Source organism: Mercenaria mercenaria, chromosome 17 (genome assembly GCF_021730395.1).
Source record: "Mercenaria mercenaria strain notata chromosome 17, MADL_Memer_1, whole genome shotgun sequence".
Taxonomy (NCBI): Eukaryota; Metazoa; Mollusca; class Bivalvia; order Venerida; family Veneridae; genus Mercenaria; species Mercenaria mercenaria.
The window spans coordinates 31,519,082-31,542,000 of NC_069377.1; the positions used below are offsets into that span (position 1 = coordinate 31,519,082).

General features: G+C 34.5%; 1 protein-coding gene across 2 annotated transcripts in view; it reads left to right on the top strand.

Annotated features, from left to right (window-relative positions):
- Positions 1-5,319: 5,319 nt before the first annotated feature.
- The window catches only part of LOC123536555 (neuronal acetylcholine receptor subunit alpha-9-like), a 45,456-nt gene continuing 27,856 nt past the window's right edge, over positions 5,320-22,919 (top strand). The window contains exons 1-4 of one of the 2 annotated variants that reach the window (XM_053527581.1): positions 5,320-5,465; positions 5,715-5,840; positions 9,256-9,390; positions 16,624-19,603. In XM_053527581.1, the coding sequence (XP_053383556.1) occupies positions 19,582-19,603 (22 nt within the window). In that variant the 5' untranslated portion in view covers positions 5,320-5,465; positions 5,715-5,840; positions 9,256-9,390; positions 16,624-19,581. The remainder of the gene's footprint in view (positions 5,466-5,714; positions 5,841-9,255; positions 9,391-16,623; positions 19,604-22,919) is intronic. The other variant, XM_045319835.2, reaches the window with a different exon arrangement.

The following is a 22,919-nucleotide window of genomic DNA, read 5'->3' on the forward strand; positions in this document are numbered from 1 at the left end:
AAAGGTCACCTCACAGTTAATATTTCCTTACAGAATGAGCAAATTCAGTGAATATTGATAATCCCCGCCTGACGTGATAAAGATTTCACCCTTGGAACAAATCTGCCTACAAAAATCACTTACACATTTAAAAACGGATGCCAGTTTGGTCCCAAGGTCTAATTTCTTACTCAAGTTATATAGCAGAAACAGTTTATGTACTTTTAAATCAAAAAAGAAATAATAGAGTTATAAACTCTTTACATGTGTAACAATTCCTTCGACTCAAGCAAGCCAAAATGCATCTGTACATTGGTCTTTGTGTAAGATACCTATGTACTTGAATATAGCTGTTCTCATTTCTATTATGTTTTGTCAAAATACACAAAACCTTGTCTTCGGACACACGAACGGACAGTAAGACGGATTGACAACGTTAAACAATATCCACCCCAACCTTTGGCGGGGGTGATAAATTATGCTGTTGATTATAAACAATCAATTATAAATATCTAATCATGAACAATTAATTACAGACAATTAATTACGATTAATAAATACATTTTTTTCTAGGGATTGAGATGGAATATTATTATAGGAGCAGTGATGACGCAATTTCGTATTACAATAGCTATTGACGAGAGAAACAGGAAATTTTCCTTTATTTGAAGACTGCCTCTGATAGGGTTTTAAAGATCCATAAGGCAATATATCTTATGAAAAACATCTAAAAAGTTGTCCAAATACATGCGATACATAATTACGTGGTTAGAAAAGCGCTTATTTGAATACTGCACCTGAAACTATACAATTTGAGCACTAAAGAGAGGTAATTAAAACTAATGGATTCATTAATACTTATAACAATATAATCAATATTAAATCTTTTGACAATTATTGCAGAAAACAATTATATTTGAAACAGGAAGTAACAAGAAATGAATGCATTCATAATAAAAAACAGCCATATTATAAATAAAGGCATTGTGACTGATTCAAGTCCCTCTTTTTCATGTAAAACCCGACCACTTAGATCTTATATACGTATCTTTAAAAATTATTACCTTTTCTACACCAGCTTTTCTTAAAGTTCGGTAACAAATTGACGGAAAAATGGAAAAAATAGGTGGTTGAAAAAAAACCTAGTTACATGTCAGTGGTGGTCTGCTATCGTAGAAATCAATTTTATCTCAGTCTCTTATAATTCATACATGAATGACATTGTACATTGTATTATTGTTTCTATGACCTATGCTGTATATTGATGTACTGTACAGTAAAGAGACTATAATAAATAAATAAATACAAGCTTAAAAAACACGTATACTTACTCTTGTCCGTATACTAGGTCTCTACTTCCGGTTTCAATCTACAATATTTGCAGTCTTTGAATTATAAAAATGAAAACAATCTTATATCGTACAGAATGCATTCTAATAGAGAAAAAAGACGTAAGCACTCGTTCAAAAGTGCAAAAAGTTTGACCAGTTTACTTTTCACTTCTTTCGGCTACACTATGGAACCAAGTTAACGAGCTTATTCTATATAACCTACACAGGCAATCACAAACAAAACTGCTGTAGTAGAATTTGTATTTTTTAAATATTATAACAAGAATAAAGTGAGACTGTCGGGTTGAAATGTATAATTTCCTTGCACCTGGTATATGGATAATATATTACACAGACTTAAAAATAGACTTCTACCCCACTCTTGATGATGAAATAAAAGCATATGATAATCAAAAATAGTTTTGATTACAAAATAACAGTTGTACCATTTTACATTACTTTATTAGGTTTTATCTGTTAAAAGATACAAAGGGAAATCACTGCGTAAATCAAAAAATGAGATTTCACATCAGTTTAACTGATTAAAAAGATTAATGCCATTTACACGGAGCAAACTGGGCTTATTTCCAGCCTTTCATAGAAATGCTTGATATTCAGAAACATATTAAATATTTACAAAACAAGACTGCAGCCGGATGAAATCAAAAGCAAAACATAAAGAGATAATAGCACAGCCCATGGAAGCATTGAACACATAAAACTATAGAGCAAATAAATCGACGACGTCAACAAAAAAGCAAAAAAAAAAAATGATATAAATAAAATAAGATAAACCAAATATAACAAAAAAGAAAAAAAAAAGAAAATGAAAAAATAAACAAAGACAAACAAAAATAACGACAACAGTAAAATGAAAAATCATCAGAAAGCAACAACAACAACAACAAAAGAACAAGCAAACACTGCAGTAGAAAATATAGCAGACACCGTGCTTCCAATACCTTCCGTCAAGTTACAGTTTAACTTGAATGGAAACAATGTAAAAGATTGGAATAGGGTAACACAGCCAACATACATGTAGAAAATTCAGATAAGAAAGAAGTTGAAATAAAGACACTGTCTTGGAACTATTACCTTTGATATGGGACTTAAAAACCATGCAAAATCATACTAATGGCGAATCTTGTACGTCTCATTAAATATGACCAGGAAAAAGAACACCGTTTAAGAATAATAATTAAGCACACAATACCAATTTAAATGTTGAGTCTCATCAATCAGTTATAAGTACGCTTCAGTATCTATATTTAGTAAGATGTTAAAGATGTACTGGACCGAAATTTCATACTTGAAAATGTAAACAAATACTACATATAAAGGTAGTTTATTTAAAAAATAATAAAATAAACAGTCAAGTTTATATGTATTAACAGTACTATGCATTAGGTTAAAATAGTACACGTGGTATACATGTATGGCTGAACATAATATAAATGTGTAATCTTTGCTAAAAGAACTGGAAGTCTTTTTTGAACAAGCGACTGTAATTGTATGACATTTAATTATAAATGTAGCTCTACATACATAATTCATTCATACTAAAGAATTGGGTAAAAATCGATTCTATTTATCTTTCCTTGTTTATCGAGATCAACGGTATACATTGTTGTCTCCCTTAGACCGTCTAGATAAATATCGATCACTTTCGGAAATTTTAGCGAGTATTGCAACCCGTTGTAGTTCAGCTATCTCCGCTTATCATATCACGGGAGGTGCCGATCATAAGTAATTTTTAGCAAAGTCAAATATATTTGATGAGGATTTTTTACGTTTGAAGAAATAATCTAAATGTAATATATTTTAGTGGTAGATAGTCATTGGGTATCTTTAATGGCATGTTGATGTTTAGGGCCAAGGAGATAATCATGCATAAGGAAATGCATTAATTCATTAATATGATACATCATATAATGAATGTATTAATATCTTAAGCGGAATAAAGATAATATGAGCCGCGCAATGAGAAAACCAACATAGTGCATTTGCGACCAACATGGATCCTGTCTGGTCAGGATCCATGCTGTTCGCTAACAAATTCCCTAATTCCAATAGGCTTTGAAAGCGAACAGCATGGATCGTGACCAGACTGCGCGGATGCGCGGATGCGCAGGCTGGTCTGGATCCATGCTGGTCGCAAATGCACTATGTTGGTTTTCTCATGGAGCGGCTCAATTATTGTGTTGTTTTGTCGGCATGTGTCTGTCACAAACGATGATAAACCTTTCTTTCCCGGTACTGCGCATCCGTGAAAAATAATTTAAAGAAAAGTTTAGTATATATAATTAGACTACATAATTAATGCATATTTTCATTTGTTGGTTAAAGATTGACTAACAGTATTTAAAGCTCTACTGGTAACATGCATAGCTTTATAAGTTTCAGAGTTTTTGAGGCACTATCCACTTTACGATAGCTTTTACTACATCATAATTTTGTACATGACAAACAGTTTTTATTACATAACATGTATACACACCTTTCATTTCAAAATCGTCTGCGCAATTCCAGTAGGGTACTTGCTGTGCTCTTAAGAAATTTTATTAAAATTTGAAAGTGAATAATGGGGAGTCAGTCTAAGTTTAAATAAATCCTATATATTCTAACTAGATAGAAAGATAACTGTCTTGGCTGTATAAAACTGTTAAAACTATTAATATGATTTCTGAACAAAAGAATTGTTGATTTGCACACATACTTAGCTGTGACGGCTTGGTGGATAGGGCACCTGCATCGCAATCATGAGATCGAAGGTTTGAGTCCTACCAGAGGCGTGTCTTGTTACTAGGGGAAGACAGATTGGTGAGCCGCCAGTTAATTGAATAGTGGTTACGACTGCCTACCTGCCAGGGGCCTGCCATTAAAAACAGGAATTGGTAAGTAATGCTGTTAAATGTATGTAAGTGTCTCATAAGCCAACATGGCTTAAAAAATAGGCTCTTGGTGCTCTGACTTCAGACAAGTTGTTTAGTACATTGGTGTAATTATACCTTAAATTACCTTATTTTTTTGTTTTACTTAATTAATCTGGTATTTCTTCGCTAATGTTAGAGCCTTTCTCAGCGGGGATTTTATTTACGTTGTGTTGTCTAACTTGTTGAAAACAGGGCAAGTGCAAGGTTGGCATGCCCTAAACGCGTTTAAACTCCCAGTTTCCTTTATATAGGATACTGACCGTTCCAAGGCGGTGCCCCTATTTTCAACTGGTTTTCTGTCTGTCTTGTATTTTCTGTTGCGTATGTTGTCTTGTTTGTTGTAAGCGTTTTCTCCTCCTTCTCCTTGCTCCTCCTTTCGCCCCCTCCTTTCCCCTTGCATATGAGATCCCCCTTTTTTGGAGTCCCCTCCCCCTTTACTATGAGTTGGTTTTCATGCCCCCCTTTATTTTGGCTGCCGGGGTCCTGGGGCGGTGCACGATTGTTTTTTCCTGCTTGTAGGTGTGCGTTTGTGTGCTTGTGTGTCTAAACCGGTGCCATGCAGTGTTCTTGTATCTTACTTGTCTGCTTTCTATGTTAGTAAGTTGGATGTAGTAGTGTGTTTATATTTGTTACATGAATGTCTGCGCTATTGTGGTTTACGTTGTAGTGTAACTGCGATTAAGGAACGTGATTCTCCTTGTATATTTTACCCTTCAACCTCCTCCCCCACCCCCTTTCTACCACTTACTTCTTCCCCCACCCCCTTCTATCTATATTTGGCATACATTTATATGTACTTGTTAGATTTTTGAAGCAACCTGATTGTATTATTTTTCCGTGGGCTTACTTTGCAAATGCGTGACTCTGAGGCTGTGTTTTAGTGCTCCGTGCTTCCGAGAAATCTACCCTTACCTATTATCTTTTGCTCTTTTAGTAGGGGTGACACTATACTGAACAAACATTTATTTATTTTACTTTCATCGTTAAATGACTTTCATCGTTAAATGTATCATCAGAAATAATTGCAGAAAGTACAATGCACTCAAATATCAAAGTTAGTCGTATAAAGATGACAGTAAATCTTTAACAGTGCGGACGCGACTATATTAAGCAGGACCAGTTTACAAAAAAGCTGTGTTGTGTTCTCCTGGACTTAAAATGAAACCATTTTTGTGGATTGTACCATTGCTTGCTTTAGCTTCCGGCCATCCTTATGGCCATGGTAGGCACATTTTATTTGTAAAATGTATGAAACACTGTGAACAGATGAGCAGAAGAGAGGGCCTAGGCCGCCAAATTTGATGGTTGTGGATGGGGAGCAACATTTGCTTCGATTCTCTACTTCATCTTTCGTCCCAAAATTTTTCATTTTCACATATAAACATTTATTTAATTTAGATTAAGTAAATATTTCATTAAAAGGTGATTTTCCGTTTCTTTTACATCCTTATTGATTTTTTTCTTAACATAGGGCATGAGGTGTGTCCCGAGCCATGTCAAAAAGAAGTTACAATACCATCCGAATGCAGGAAAAAGGAATTTATCATAGGCTTCGACGGCAAGACAAGATGCCCTGCATGTGATAGCAACCTTTGTGGTGAGTTTGTGTTTTGAATAAAATATTACTAATACTTTGATCAAATAAGCATTTTCTGAGAGTTTGATAAAGACCTTTAATACTGTAATCAGAAAACTATTTGCCGTAAGCTTGATACTTATATGTAATACTATTTATATTTTGATCAGATTGCCGTGAGTGCTTTGATCAGATTAGTTTGCTACTTCGTCTAGACGTTTCCTAATTATGATCATAGTGTCTGTGTAAATTCGTTACCTTTATTCCAGGATCAAAAAGAGCGATTTTGACGATATTTGATATAATTACAGTTTGTTTAAAGACAAACAGCGCTAGATATGCTCCTATCATACTAGAATACTCTTTGATATCCATTGTCCTGTAAATTTACGTAGTTTTCTCAATTACTTCTGAAAATCATGAGAAAAAAGCTTGTAAACAAGATCATGTGCTGACTAGAAAATGATTTCCGTCAATATACAGTACAACCTCTACTAGGATCCGTACAGGTAATGTCTTTATAGAGGAATTCAACTTCATGCAGGACCTAAAAATGAAATACATGACCAAATTGATTGGTAACATTAGAACAGTGGGATCATTGACTGTATTTTGATAAAGTAACGTTATAGCGGATTTTGTCTGCATCATTTTTTCCTTACCAAGGGATTCAAAACAGTATTTAACAAATCAACTAAAAACATCGGCAGTTTAAGCTTCTGTTAAAGTGTTATTTAAGCAGCGGTTTACTGCTTATTTTTAATAAACAATTCATTTTATTACCGTATCCTACCTTAATTAAGTGTAAAGACAGGGGTTAGAAGTCGCTCGCAGTTTTATGAAAATGCATTGACATGTTTTAAAAACAAGTATCTTAACACAGATTTTGCGCGTTTTGTCCCAAACAGCGGAACAATAATCAAGTGATGTAAACATACAAAAGCCATGCCGGTCATGGTCATATCTGGCTTCGTGTAAACGGTTGTCAACTGCAGAGAAGAATAGGCGATTTTTTAAGAATGACAGTGCTCAATAGTTATGCATTAGTTATCATAAATACACACTGAAGTTCCTTCGCTGTCCCTTACTACGTTAGCCTGCCCCTTCAGCCCAATAAGGAGAGCGCAAATATACGGATCCCGGGGTCGTGGATTCGAAACCTGGATGAAGTGTATGCTCTTCGTGACGATTTGATAAAAGGCATTGTGTTTGAAATCGTTGGTCCACCACTTCTGATTCATGTAGGAAAATTGGCACTTACTTGCTGAGAACAGATTTGCACTTGCACAGAATCTAATAGATTCCCTAATTTCAAAATAGTACTTAGCTTTAACTTATACGTCATATTGTGTCCTTTTTTTGAGCATTTTCACATTTAATAAAGTAGCTTTTTTGAAAAAAAAAAAGAGAAATAGTTCAACTTGTAAAAATTGACTGTTCAGATGAAAATCAGAACGGAAAGGGACAAATCTTTATATGAATTAAAGAATGAGTTATTTTGTAATCTTTTAGCATAATCAAATGAACACTCTTGAACTATATATATATATATATTCCTAACATTGATTCAAGTGTATGTTTAGCGCCGTGTACTGTGTATCTATACGTATATATCTAGTATTAAATTATTCACAGTTATATAAACATGACAATGCACAATTATTTAAGATCACATTGATTTTCAGTCTGATAAGTCGAAATTTAACACGGTACGTTTATACTTTTAAATGAGTTTGGAAACGCACTCTCAAATTTAGATCGGCCACTATAATAGAGTTATTATAACAGTAGCTTGATCTGGGATGCAGTATTCGGCTCGAGTGGATTTTGCCAGATCGGATCTCACGAGGCGCGCAAGCGCCGAGTGTGATCCGACCTTGCAAAATCCACGAGAGCCGAATACAAAGTCCCAGATCTAGCTACTGTTATAATGACCCTTTTATTATATACCTTTACCATTTTGATTCTTATTTTGTTCTTGAACGAAATCTTCAATGCTTATCGATATTAAATGGAACATAGTGAAATCTTTATGTGCGCTTTTTATAGAAATGTGTCGGGTAATGCATATTAATGAAAATAGTCCGGCAGCATACAATACGGAAGGTACAATACGGAATTCAAAAGGTACAATACGGAATTTTTGTCTGTCTGTTCATATTTAATTGTGAAATACAAGCAGATTTTTTACAGAATTTATATAGGTATATAATAAATCGTGATATGCGACACAGACGAAAATGGATACAGGAACAAATTCTGTGCTCCAACGTTGCTGTGTTAAAATGGAGTGATTGCTCATATACTTTATACGTTATCGATCACTTCGGTCATGAATTTCTTTTTGTACTCCCCCGAACAACGAAGATGTAAGGGGGGTGGCAGAGCAGGGTTATACTGGTTTCAGGTTGTCCTTCCGTCAGTCCGTCCGTCCGTCCGTCCGTCTGTCTGTAGACACAATCTTGTGCGCACCATTTCTCCTCATCCCCTTGACACAATTTAATGAAACTTCATAAAAGTGACCAGTAACAACAGTAGTTACGCATGGTGCATGTTAGGTTCTTTCAGAAAGAAAATGCTGAGTTACGGGACTTTACGGGTTTTATGTTATTTTACTCCATTAATAGAGTCTGCATATGCAATTTTATGCGCGCTAAATCTTCTGAACCCATGCACACAATTTAATGAAACTTCACACAAGTAATCAATAGTAACTCTAGTTGTGCATGGTGCATGTTAGGTTATTTTAGAAAAAAGATCTGCACAGTTATGGAACTTTGTTCTTTGTTCATATTCTATATACATACAGTCTGCATATGCAGTTGTGTACATGCTTAATCTCCTGAACCCTTGCACACAATTTAATGAAACTTCACACAAGTGATCAGTAGTGCATGCCTAGTTGTGCATGGTGCATGTTACTTTCTTTTAGATACATATTCTGCAGAGTTATAGGACTTTGTTTTTGTTACTTTACTATATACATAGAGTCTGCATATGCAATCTTGTGCGCCCCTAATCTCCCGAACCATTGCGCACAATTTAATGAAACTTTACACAAGTGATCAGTACCAACCTTACTTGTCCGTGGTGAATGTTAGATTCTTTCAGAACAATATTCTGCAGAGTCATGGGACTTTGATTTTTGTTTCTATACTATATACATAGAATCCATATACATACAGTCCACATAATTATGCAATCTTGTGTGCGTCAAATTGCAATGTACAGTGTCAGTGCATGAGGGGCGTACATTCATCACCTTCAGTGATAGCTCTAGTTTATATTGAATCCACAAATAATGACATAAACATGGTAAAGGAATGTATTGGTGATATTTTTGAATCTTTATATTGGATTTCACAGAAAGGATACTAGATGTTTTATTGTGTGAGTGAGACTTTTTCGTTGTATTAACTGAATGCGTATTTTTTAGGTCCACCTATTGTTGTATGTCCACAACTTACTTGCCCAAACGATGCAAACATAACGGTAGAATGCCGTCGGCCAAATTTCGTCATAGGTTCGGACAAGATCACAAGATGCCGTGTGTGTGACAGCAGCGTTTGTGGTAACATTTCTTCTTCTTTTCTTAAGTAGAAAAATACTATCCATAAGTTTTGATAGTTTAAAGTTATTCTATTTAATTATTGGCATCACAATAACGAACACAGAAAGAGCGCCTAGCGTAGGTTTAAAAATATAAAGATACAAAAGAATGTTCTGGATAACATTTTGCCAAAATGAAAGTGTTGTTGGTATTTATTTTGATAACTATATGAGTCGTGCCATGAGAAAACCAACATAGTGGGTTTGCGGCCAGCATGGATCCAGACCAGCCTGCGCATCCGCGCAGTCTGGTCATGATCCATGCTGTTCGCTAAAGGTTTCTCTAACTGCAATAGGCTTTGAAAGCGAACAGCGTGGATCCTGATCAGACTGCGCGGATGCGCAGGTTGGTCTAGATCCATGCTGGTCGCAAACCCACTATGTTGGTTTTCTCATGACACGGCTAATATCATATTTAATATTGTATGCCAGATTTATAATACAAACACAAGTTATCATTTCAAAGTTCAAATATCTTCTTCGAGATGTGATAGAAACACAATGCTGAAATTCGAAATGCTGACTGTTTAAAGGTTTCTGTGTATTTTCGGTAAGAAATATTATTCAAAGCTTCTGTCTCCTTCTGCCTCGTTCTGTCTTAACAGTTTTTCGACTTAAAGGGTGATTGATTTATCACATGTATAACAAAATATTGTGAATAGACTAGCAGGTCAGGAACCAACTTAGGTCTGCCACTCACAACCAAGCCCCCATCCCCCCTCCTCCCACAGGTACATATTTTTTTTTATAGATACCAAATTGTTGCCATGAAAACAAACTCTTTTGAACTATATATGAGTTCACTGTTCTTACGGCAACCATTTATTTTTGGAGATGACAACCATATAGATGATAGTCCACCATATCTAAGACTTAGTCAGTTTTGCTGAAAAAAAGAAGTGAAAAAGCCCGATAAAATGGTGCCGGGAGCTGAGAAAGTGGCCTTTATTATACAATTATCGACTTTTTCATAGGTTGATATCAGGATTTATCAACCCTCAAAAAGCGGCGAGGTGAATATAACTTTTTGAGGGTTGATTAATCCTGATATCAACCTATGAAAAAGTCAATAATTGTTTTATTACATGAATAAATGTATAGTCAGTCTTGTTATTACAATTGTATCTTTAATAAAGAAATAAGAAAATAAATATAAATTTAGACCAAATCAGGTTGATATTGGTTTTCCAAGCACCTAGTTCGATCTATTTTTATTTTCGTACTATTTATAACCCAGGATAAGTTGATATGATATGTACTCATTACTTTTCGAACCGTTTTTAGCCAATCGGAGAAACAATAGAAATACAGTTATGTAATAAAAGCAGTTATCATGCTGTCAAACCTATCTGAATATTGATCAATATCAATGACACTGTTACAAAATGACAAGTCGTTGTTTAGATAACATTTTCTAAGCTTTAAATCAATTTCAGTCTGACATTTTAATTTTGTCGTATTTTCTATTATAGTATTTCGTTACTCTGAATTAAAGACTTTACTCTCAGTACATATTTAAAGCGTCAGGAAAGAAGATACAAATACAAGAAATATCTTTAAAAATGATGGTCGGCGAATTGTAATAAGGAAAGAAGTTGATGAATTTTTCATCTAACATTCATCTTTCATCTAACATTTTTCAAATTGCAAAACTTAACACCGCACTTTAACAATTTAAATGGTTCTCTTTTAATTTTTCGCAAAGGTTTCGTAGGGTTGCAATTTTGTTTCGTTTATCCTTAGACGAATAATTACAGCAGTAGTTTGATGAAGATTCATGAAGCGGTTCATGAAAAGAGGTCATTAAACGTGTTTATATTTTTAGCTAAATTGGTCCCTATCCCCATTTGTGACAAAATAGCAGGAGACCTTACGATATTGTTAAACATCGAGTTTGATAAAAATCCATTACATTTTAGTGGTTAATGCGAAGAAAGGCATATCTACTTTTAGCTATAGTGGTCCCTAATAGGGCCCAAGTTCCTATATAAATAAATTTGGAAGAGGACCTTATAATGATGCTCCAGACCAAGTATGACAAAGATCCACCAAGCTGTTCATGAGACGCTGTATAAAGGCATTTCTAGTTTTAGCTCTAGCAGCCCCTAAAAGGGATCAAATGTCCCAGCTGAACAAAGTTGGCTGCGGGCCTAATAAAGATGCTACAAATCAAGTTTGATTAGAATACATGAGAAAAAATCAATTAAAGGATTTTTTTATTTATTATTTTTATTTATTTCTAAAATAGGCCAACTGATCCCGCTTTAACAAATGCATATTCGCTATTCATGAATCTTTGGACAATGACGTCACACCTATAAAAAAGTGAAGGTCAAGCAAAACATACAATTGTAATTATTTCAATATTTCTGTTTCATAAGCAAAGATTGACCGTAGTCATATCACATAGATAAACTGTATGCAGCGTACCTTCATTTCAGTGTAATGAGATTCAGTCATTATATAGCATATATATAATAAAACAGATTTCAACTGAGTTCAATATTTGCGTACCATACTAAAGAAAAATATTCATATATAATAAATCAGTTAAATAATTTATAACAAATATATCAAAGCAAACAAGTACTCATTTTAATATGCAATCTGAATAAGTCACAACAGCAAGAAACCTTTTCATATACAGACGACAATTGTAACAAGGAAAATCTTTTAAAAAGCACTTCTCTACATAAAAGACTCTTATCACACCCTTATTCATGTGATACGCAGACCGTATTCAGCTCTTTCTTTAATTTGATATATGTTGGTATTTGAACAGGTTTTTATCATATTTATTAAACTTACTTATCATTTTGAGATATATCAATATTCTTGCTAAATATACTGAGCCAAAGTTAGCTTTAAAACTGTGAACAGCGTCGTTTAGGATAAACGCTTTGTCTACATTTCACTCAGCGTAGCACAATCAACAGAGTGAAAGAAATTGACACTCTCGTCCAATCAGGCAGAGTGTTGCATAAATCTTCCATTTTGATAAATTATCTATAATGCGTTATCAAGTAGTTTGATTTGCAAACTGAAGTCACGTGGCATAGGTAACGAAAACGAATTTAGACGGCGTTCGCCGAAAAACTAAATATAATGATGAATATAAGTTTCCTTCATTTCATATCCATCAAGCTGTCATATATATTGATTTTCTTCCACTTATACAGTTTACATTCTTGACAACCTTTTGCAGTTTCACGATTTTAAATTAAAGACCTGTCCATTTCATTTTGTTTTATTAGCTTTCGTTTAGTAGTGCTTTCAACAATAAATATTTTATAAATGAGAACACTGTAATGCATGTGTTTCTGTTATTAAAAAAATATTACTCATACGAATGACTGCATAGGTACACATTATGATCACACAAAACAGAGATTAATATACATTTGGAAAACCCATATCCCAAGAAGGCAGCCCATCAAATTGTTCACCTATATCAGTGTATGGGTGTGTGTAATTTATATATAAACAAAACATAGTCAAAGTAAAATACAGTTGTGGAGAACAATGATGGAACCATAAAATAGAAGAATAATGTGATTAAGAAATTGATAGTATAATAACTAGTTACATTAATTCCAAAATGAATAAGGAAGGTACAAAGAATATGTTATCAATGATTCAGATGGTTTCTTGGTTGTCAAAAGAAAACAAAAGGTTTTGGATTCATCACTTTAACCTTTACCCTGCTAAGTTTCTAAAATGGACTGGTCCATCATTCAATTTGGGCAGTACCATTTATTATTTGAAGGGGTGTTCACTGAAAATGTACTGACTGAATAGCGAACAGTGCAGACCATGATCAGACTGCACGGATGTGCAGGCTGATCTTGGTCTGCACTGGTCGCAAAGGCAAAATAACTTGCCGCCAGCAGGCTAAAGGTTAAAGTTTAAACAAACCAATGGTGATTTCAGGAATTTCAGTGTCTTACTACATATTTATAAATACAACCAAAATACAATAATAACGTTTCAGATTATTGTCACGGAAAATAATCCCACGATTTGTTAAGTACGGAACAATACTAGTTTGTTAGAGTATTTAACGTCTTGATAACAGAATATTCATAGACTATTTTCTAAAAATGATACAACGAAACAATATTATTGAAATAGTAACGTAAATTGTGTAAAGTATGTTACATACAGATTTCCTATTCACTGAAGAGATAACTCTGTATATTCATATGTAACAGCTCACATTATCACCAGTTAATTGATCACATGATCACCAGTTAATTGATCACATGATCGCCAGTTATTTTGCTCACTGAGATAGTAATTTTAGTAGTCATAACTTATTTTGGCAAATTAGCTTAACATGCCTAATATGGAGTAAATTACATGTCTTTACCTTAAGAATAACAAAATATTACACCAGTAAGTATTAAGGAACTTTAAAACCAGACTGAAACTGTTTGGTGCATTAAATTTGATTTAAAATTTGGAAAATGTTTTTTTTTTTTTTTTGTTTTTTTTTTCACAAAACTTTGTCATTTTGTGCTATTCTCATTTAATCTCATGAATATACAAATTAATTTGATAATGTTTCTAAAAGGCCAATGTCCTAGCTGTTTATTTGGTTACATTTTTATTTAAGAAATAATAAATATGTCCCTATATTTTATCAGTTAATAAAATATGGGCAGGAGTTCGGATGCGTAATAATTAAATCACGAGTGCGTAGCACGAGTGATTTAATATTCGCATCCGAACGACTGCCCATATTTTATCAACTGATAAAATCATTGGAACATATTTATTATTTCGATTATAACCACGAAAATTCTTCGCATTTTACGGAACTACATTTTAGTTCGATACGTCATTCGGCTGGTCACATGCTATTACAAAAACCTCCCCACAAAAGCGTTGCATAAAACGGAATTTTCCGATATTCAGTAAATTTTGATTAAAGTATTAAGTAGTTACCACTGTGAAAATGTTATTTTCAATAACATTTAAGGTCGGATATAGAAACCAGAATTAAATACTTCATTCAGAATTTATATATGCAGTTTCTAAAAATAGTACGCGTCACCTACATGATGGCACTGAAACATACACGCCAGAACATTGCGGCATATAAACACGTGAACACTTGAGTCTGGAAGATTGGAACATGAATTATAATTTATTTACTGTCAAAGTAGAATCTAGTTGCCTACAACGCAGAAATTGTAAACTACGCACACGACCAGATAAAGATCTAGATGCATCGATGCTGAAGTTGAAACCTACCGGACTGAAACATTTTCTTACGGTAAAAATATAAACAAATAAATTCATCTTTTATAAATTGTTTGTTTCAGAAAATTTGATGTACATTTTATTAATCCCCCGCCGTGGCGGAGGGATTATGGGAATGGTCTGCGTCCGTCCTTCCGTCCGTAACAAAATCGTGTCCGGTCCATATCTCCTAAACCCCTTGAAGGATTTTCATGAAACTTGGGTCAAATGATCACCTCATCAAGACAATGTGCAGAACCCATGAGTCAGCCTTGTCGGTTCAAGGTCAAGGTCACAACTCAAGGTCAAAGGTTTGAGCCTGCCATTTTGTGTCCGCTCTATATCTCCTAAACCCCTTGAAGGAATTTTATAAAACTTGGGTCAAATGATCACCTCATCAAGACGATGTGCAGAACCCATGAGTCAGCCATGCCGGCTCAAGGTCAAGGTCACAACTCTAGGTCAAAGGTTTGAGCCTTCCATTTTGTGTCCGCTCTATATCTCTTAAACCCCATGAAGGAATTTTATAAAACTTGGGTCAAATGATCACCTCATCAAGACGATGTGCAGAACCCATGAGTCAGTCATGCTGGCTCAAGGTCTAAGTCACAACTTAGGGTCAAAGGTTTGAGCCTTCCATTTTGTGTCCGCTCTATATCTCTTAAACCCCTTGAAGGATTTTCATCAAACTTGGGTCAAACGATCACCTCATCAAGGCGATGTGCAGAACTTATGAGTCAGCCATGTCGGCTCAAGGTCAAGGTCACAACTGAAGGTCAAATGTTTGAGCCTTCCATTTTGTGTCCGCTCTATATCTCCTAAACCCCTTGAAGGAATTTTATAAAACTTGGGTCAAATGATTACCTCATCAGAACGATGTGCAGAAATTATGAGTCAACCATGCCAGCTCAAGGTCAAGGTCACAGCTAAGGGTCGAAGGTTTGAGCCTTCCATTTGGTATTCACTCTGTAGATCTCCTAAACCCCTTGAATGATTTTCATCAAACTTGGGTAAACTGATCATCTCATCAAGAACTCATGAGTCAGCCATGTCAACTAAAGGTCAAGGTCACAACTGAAGGTCAAAGGTTTCAGCCCTGTATCTCCTAAACCCCCTGAAGGATTTTCATGAAACTTGGGTAAAATGATCACCTCATCAAGACGTTGTGCAGAATTCATTAGTCAGCCATGTCAGTTTAAGGTCAATATCACAGCTAAAATCAAAGGTTTACCCTTTCACTATCCATAGCAGTGGCGGGGGATTTAGCTGTCTTTCAGACTGCCTTGTTACTACTACTTTGCACTGAAAAAGTAGAGTATTTAGTCTGCATTAGAATCTCAGTCATGTTACAACTGTAGGGTGGAATGGAACAGCTATATTTTATCGTAGAAACATGTATAGGCGATTTCGCTATATGTTTATACAACTGCTGCGGATCGTGTTAGAATGTTTTATCACCACAACTAACCAAAATATGATGGATTATTATCTATGTGGTTGTCATTTCCATAAATGAAATGTTGCCATGAAACCATGGAAACACTAAATCGTATATACATAATTCAAAAGAAAAGTTCTAGAGAATAGTTTGCATTTCCCCACAGTTATTCCTCTTTAAAAATCTAGTGGCTTTGAAAAAATATTGTCTAGGTGGGGTACTGGGGGAGGTGAGAAGGTAGAGAAGATGAGGAGGTAAGGAGAGTACATAGCGCGCCTTCATGACTCCCAGCTCATCAGAACCAATCGAAGCACAGCATGCAAACAAACAAAATAATTTGCTTTCAAAATGATGGATTCAGTTTGTGAGGAAAACTTGCCCTCTTGTAATAATATATTACTTATGATTTGAAATATGATATTACAATTTGACACGTGACGTTGCCGTACTGTCGGGAACCTAGTCTAAGTTACATATGCATTTCTTAACTCAAAAGTTTTGATTATATTTTAGGTGACCCGAAAGACGTCTGCCCACAGATTAAATGCCCGACTAAGCCCCCAATTGCCAAAAAATGTCGAGAAAAACAGTTTTTGATTGGAAGCGATGGGATCACAATGTGTCCCTCCTGTGACAAAAATGGCTGCACCGCAAAGACGACGGAACATTGATTTCAATAAAACATACTTATTATGTCCATAAAATGTACATGTTGTGCAAACATAATACCGATTCTTTTGTTGCTTATTTCATATATGAGCCGCGCCATGGGAAAACCAACATAGTGCGTTTGCAGCCAGTATGGATCCAGACCAGCCTACAGTTTCCCTAATTGCAATAGGCTTTGAAAGCGAACAGCATTGATCCTGACCAGACAGCACGTATGCGAAGACTGGTCTGGATCCATATGCTGGTCGCAAACGCACTATGTTGGTTTTCTAATGGCACGGCTCTCATAGATTATGATGAACTTAATTCTGATAACGAAACTGTAGCATTTGGTAGGTCGAAATAGTTCAGTATCTATTTATTGAAACATTGTCAAATTTGTTGATTTAGCCGAAAAGTTCACTTTTTGATGAAACCCTTTTTATCATTTTGGTATACATATTCGTAATTCAGCCTTGCGTCCATGCGGAAACCAATAACAAATGCATTAAAAACAATGACGATAACTTTCATAATTCTGAGCGAAACAGATAAGTGTACGCATTCATTTTATTAGGTAGATGGTAGACCATTGTCATGATTTCAATTCAGAAGACAAGAAAACTGTTTTCGAAATCTGTTATGCGGAGAGAAAATCACAAAAATCAAAATATTGCTAGTGAAGCATGCTTACATGAAATTCAAAGGGATTTATTCAATGTGTAGGTTGTTCAGCAGATTTATTTTGTGCATGAACATGACAAAAATAATTTTAGTTCTACATTGGGGAATGATTATTTGTTTTTCGTTCATTGAAATTAGGCACGACAACCTCGAAAGCGTTTTCAAAATAAGATCATTGCTTCTTTTCTATCTTTTTGTTCGTGGTTATAATTTATGATATGTTAAAGATGCTAATACATGTACATGTATAAACCGCAATAAACAAATTGTACGAAACCGATACCTACAGTTTTTTCTTATTTATTGTAATGATAAATGAGCCGCACCATGAGAAAACTAACATAGTGTATTTGCGACCAGCATGGATCCAGACCAGCCTGCTCATCTATGTTGTTCAGGATCCACGCTGTTCGCTAACGGTTTCTCTAATTGTAATACTAGGCTTTGAAAGCGAACAGGATGGATCCTGAACAGACTGCGCGGATTCGCAGGCTGGTCTGGATCCATGCTGGTCGCAAATGCACTATGTTGGTTTTTCATGGTGTGGCTCAAGTAGTGTTTTGATGCAAGTTAGATTTATTCGTAGATTTATTAAAAATATTGTTTACGTTTTCATTGTTTTCACAAGCTTCATTGTTAGATGCAGTGCGTGATGTGACCTTACGTCAAACTTTCATATTAATTTTGAAGACAAAAAAATTATATCCACACAACACCTATGCTAACATGAAGAAACCATATAAAGCTGAGAATGATGATGAATGTAGGAAATAATTTCTCCTATTCACCATCGTAGTTTTATTGTTTCGACTTTTCACCATTGCATCATCGCGGCTTCGACTTTTCCTCATCGTTATATTTCAACATCGCAGTATAAGTAATGTTGTTTCGTTGCTGCGAGCGAAATACTTATCTTTCAAGGGAAAGAAATGCCTTGTAACAAAAGAACATTACTGCTAAGGTTAGTTCCCTTTTCAATGAATATGACGTATAGGCATGTCCTTTTAGATTATTTAGTCCATTCAAACATACGTAAAAAGAAATTCCTCTCCCTGTACGCTAGGGGCGTGGCGGGCGTTGCATTTTTAATTACTGTCATGAAAAGATTCAATCAAACGGCTTGCTATTATGTTTCTTTGCTGCATTCTTTGTTTCAAAGGACTTTCTTACGAATTTAATTAACTGCTATACGTCGGCCGTAAAATGTCACTTCTTACTTAACGTCAGTATTACTGTATTTTCTGCTCATGGTGAGAGATTTTGCACTCAACCCAAGTCTAATATCATCTTTCGTGGTTGCTCTCAAACATACCCTGTGTTTTGCCTCGCGAATCAAATCTTCTGCACGATGATGTGTCCACAACTGCCGGTTTTATTCATATTGATGGATGTTTTGAAACATCATAACTTGATTCAGTCTTTTATGATCGATAGTTCTCTTCTCTGGTTTTGTTTTCACTTTTTTTTATTATGTTCTGTTCCATTACAAAGTGCTGATACTGATAGTAATTAATCACGTAAACTAAACAAATATTCATTTGCTGTAAAACCAGCTACGGAATAGAAATTGATTACTTCATTTGAGCCGCGCCATGTGAAAACCAACATAGTGGCTTTGCGACCAGCGTGGATCCAGACCAGCCTGCGCATCCGCGCAGTCTGGTCAGGATCCATGCTGTTCGCTTTCAAAGCCTATTGCAATTAGAGAAACCGTTAGCGAACAGCATGTATCCTGACCAGACTGCGCGGATGCGCAGGCTGGTCTGGATCCATGCTGGTCGCAAACCCACTATGTTGGTTTTTCCATGGCACGGCTCATTTATGCGAACTTGCTCTTAATTAGAGAGCGTACTCGTCGAGGATCGTATTTCAACAAAATCGTTTCTTTTAATTTGAACTCTAAAGTGAATGTATTAGTATTAGGTTTCCTAACTTAAAAGTTAACATTGAAGTTGTAGGCTTTTATGAATGAAAAAAAAATATCAACTTTTATTGCTAAAATTGACATGAAGAAAACATACGTGACTTTCAATGTGTTATATTTTAGTGTTGTTTATTTTAATGACAAGTGTTGATTTTATTAACTTATTTGGGGATATACGCTCAAGATAAAGACGTGCTTAAAATTAAATTGCGGCAATGTATTTGGTGATTGCATTTAGTAAGTATTTTATATTTTTAATCATTTTTCTTTCCTCCGATTGCTGAAATTGCCTAAAAGCGTTAAATGATACCCGCGCGATTATTTATAATATAACTCTTAATCAATTAATGATAAAGTCGATTTTCATTTAGAAAATGTTAAAATTTCGAAGTGTAGCAATACGAGGTAATTTCTAATAAATCTCCCCCGTTGCGTGTATTTAATTTATCTCAAAAGATTGAACATTCTTCGTCATTAAAATTTGTTAACGTAGGTTTTGTAATTTAATGTAAAATTTAGCGGGTTTTGCAATATGTTTGCCACAATTAAACCTAAAGCATTTATTTCAATAGTTTTGATTGATAAGAAAGTATATATTTTGGCTGATGAAAAAGAACATCCTTTTTATTGATTAAAATTAAAGACATGTACTTTTTAAAAACAATGTAGTCATTTACTCAATACTATACTGCATACGTAACTGTAGGGATAACGCATGTTTCTTCGTGTTATAATGTCTGCAGAATCCCGAGGGATTGGTTGTGCCCGAACTCGTAGGACGAGAGTATCAACGTACTCCGTAATCCCGAGGGATTCTGAAGAAGTTATGACACAAAATGAACATGCGCTAACGCTTTTCTAGTATAAAACGCGAAAAAAAAAAAAACACTGTTAAATTAATACATTCTCCCTCAACGTCATTTAATTTCCATGAAATATCTGATTTTTATCCTGTTGGGGTCGTAATGCGTTTACGGTTTGCCACGGAACGCCCATATATAAAAAGGTGTTATAACAGCGCGTGAGAGCGAGAATCTCTCTGTTAACACACGTTTTTTTTCTCTTGTTAAAACACCCCCGGAACGTGAAAAGAACAGCAGTTTTATGCTATATGTTTGTTATATACAGATCAGCTCACGCGGAAAACCCACTTTCCGTTTTTCCTCGAAGGAAAAATCTTGCATAGCGAGGAATTCCTTCTAGTACTGCCTACTTCTGACTCGGAGTATCGACTGTTATAGTTTTATTACTTTAGCGGAATTTAGTCGAGTCACTCCGACAAATTACTTGACGGAACTCCGAGTCGAAATTATACAGGTAACATTATAATGATTTCCGGTATTTTATGGCCTCTCGGCGCGACTCCGAGTCTGTAATAAACAATTTCGAGTGCCGCGAGATGATTTGACGAAACTTCGAGGCAGTATTTCCTTGCTTGACGGATTTTTTTTTATATAATTAGCTTGTTCTTTTAATTGTAAGAATTTGTGTAAATTTTGATATTGAAATAGTTTTTGGCCACGCGAATTAGTTTTTAGAAGTATATTTATGCATAATAAACTAAATTAATCATACGAAATTAAACAAACTTTCAAATCACCGTCGTTAAAGGAAAATGATTCGTTAAATTTTGAAATTTAAATAATTTCTGACTTTGCGAGTTGAATTTAGAAAAAAAAAGTCGTGTAGTAATTTATGCATTGAATTAAGAATAATTTTAACTGGATGAACTTTAAAATAACAACCGCTAAAAGTAAATAGTTTAGTATAATATTGAATTACATGCGAATAAGATTTAGAAGTAAATTTAGTAAATTTATGTAGAACGGACTAAATTATTAATCATATATGATTAAACAAACTTCCAAATGACCGCCGTTAAAGAAAACTGCTTTGTTAAATTTTGATATAGAATTATTTTCTGACTTCGCGAATTTAATTTAGAAATAAAGTCATGTAAAAAATGCACTAAATTATAAATAATTTAGAAGTAGATAAACTTTAAAACTACACCCGCTAGAAAAAATGTTAAGTATTAAGAATTATATAAAACTAAACAAAATTTCAAATAACAGCCGTTAAAGAATAGTTATTTGTTAAATATTATAATGAAATAGTTTCTGACAGTGCACATTAAATGTAGAAATAAACTGATGTAAAATGGACTAAATAAGAAACTATATAAAACTAGATAAAAGTTAAGATAAAGGCTGTTAAATAAAAGTGACTATAATAAATTATTGAAAATTATAGGAGAAATGATTATTTTTCATTATAAAAATGATCTGTCTTTTATTAATATGGAAGGAATTGTAAACATGATAAAAAAACTACTGCCGTATGCATTCTAAAAGTAATAAAATATTATAAGTGAAAAGAAAAAAAAATGATTATTTTTAAGTAAGATAAAAATACTACAGTATTCATTTTTATTTACAAATACTGTGTAATTTCACGTATCACTATGTAAAATATAATCACCTTACTCCGAGTAATCTGAAACCTGTCCTCGAAGTAACTCGAAGACCCATTTAAATTTGTATAGGTTATTATTTATTCATCTCGGAGTCTCTCGAAGGAATTCCGACAAGTGACTCGGAAACAAAAGAAGCCAATACAGGTGTGTATTCCGCTAATTGGATTTCGTCTCGAGTCACTTCGAGGATTTCCTTCGAGTGACTTTGCATAAATCCTCGGAGTCAGATAGCGAAATTCCTTGACGGAAAATGGCTGACTCGAAGAAACTTCGAGTCGGAGCCTTGGTACTCGTTTTGGCCATCCTCCGAGGATCGAGTAGAATGGGTTTTCCGCGTGAGCTGATCTGTATATTAAAAAGGTACAGATAAAACGCTCATGTTATAAAAAAAGAACATAAAAATAACACAATCAATTCTTTTCATATTGTACATTAACTGAGAAAGGAGGGCCTATGAATTAATGACAAAGTTGCCAAATTGATTGATAAAAATTAAACTTCCAATAAAATCACATGATATTATTTCTGCTACTTTGCTACTACTAATTTTGAATATTTGAATACAAGAGTGACTTTTATGAATTTCCCTTTTGAAATGGTTGTTTAAATATACTAATGTTTTCTCTGTCAATCAATTACATACTAAATACAAAATGGAATTTCTGCAGTGTCTTCACTTTTGGTAGTTTCCTCACTTGTATTTCTGTAGTCTCTTCACATGAAGTGAGTTATTTCTGTAATTTCTCATTTTAAGAAATTAAAGGTATTTCTGTATCGTCCTCACTTGAAGAATTTTATTTCTGTAGGAGGGTATTGCTGCAGTGTCCTCACTAGAAGAAAGATATAATCTGTAGTGTCCTCATTTGAATAGAGCTAATTCTGTAGTTCTGCCGCTTGAAGAATGGAATTTCTGTAGTGTCTTCACTTTCAGTAGTTTCCTCACTTGACTGTATTTCTGTAGTTTCTTCACGTGAAGTGAGGTATTTCTGTAATTTCCTCATTCGAAGAAAGGTATTTCTGTATCGTCCTCAGTTGAAGAATGCTGTCTTCACTTTCTGTAGTTTTCTCACTTGAAGA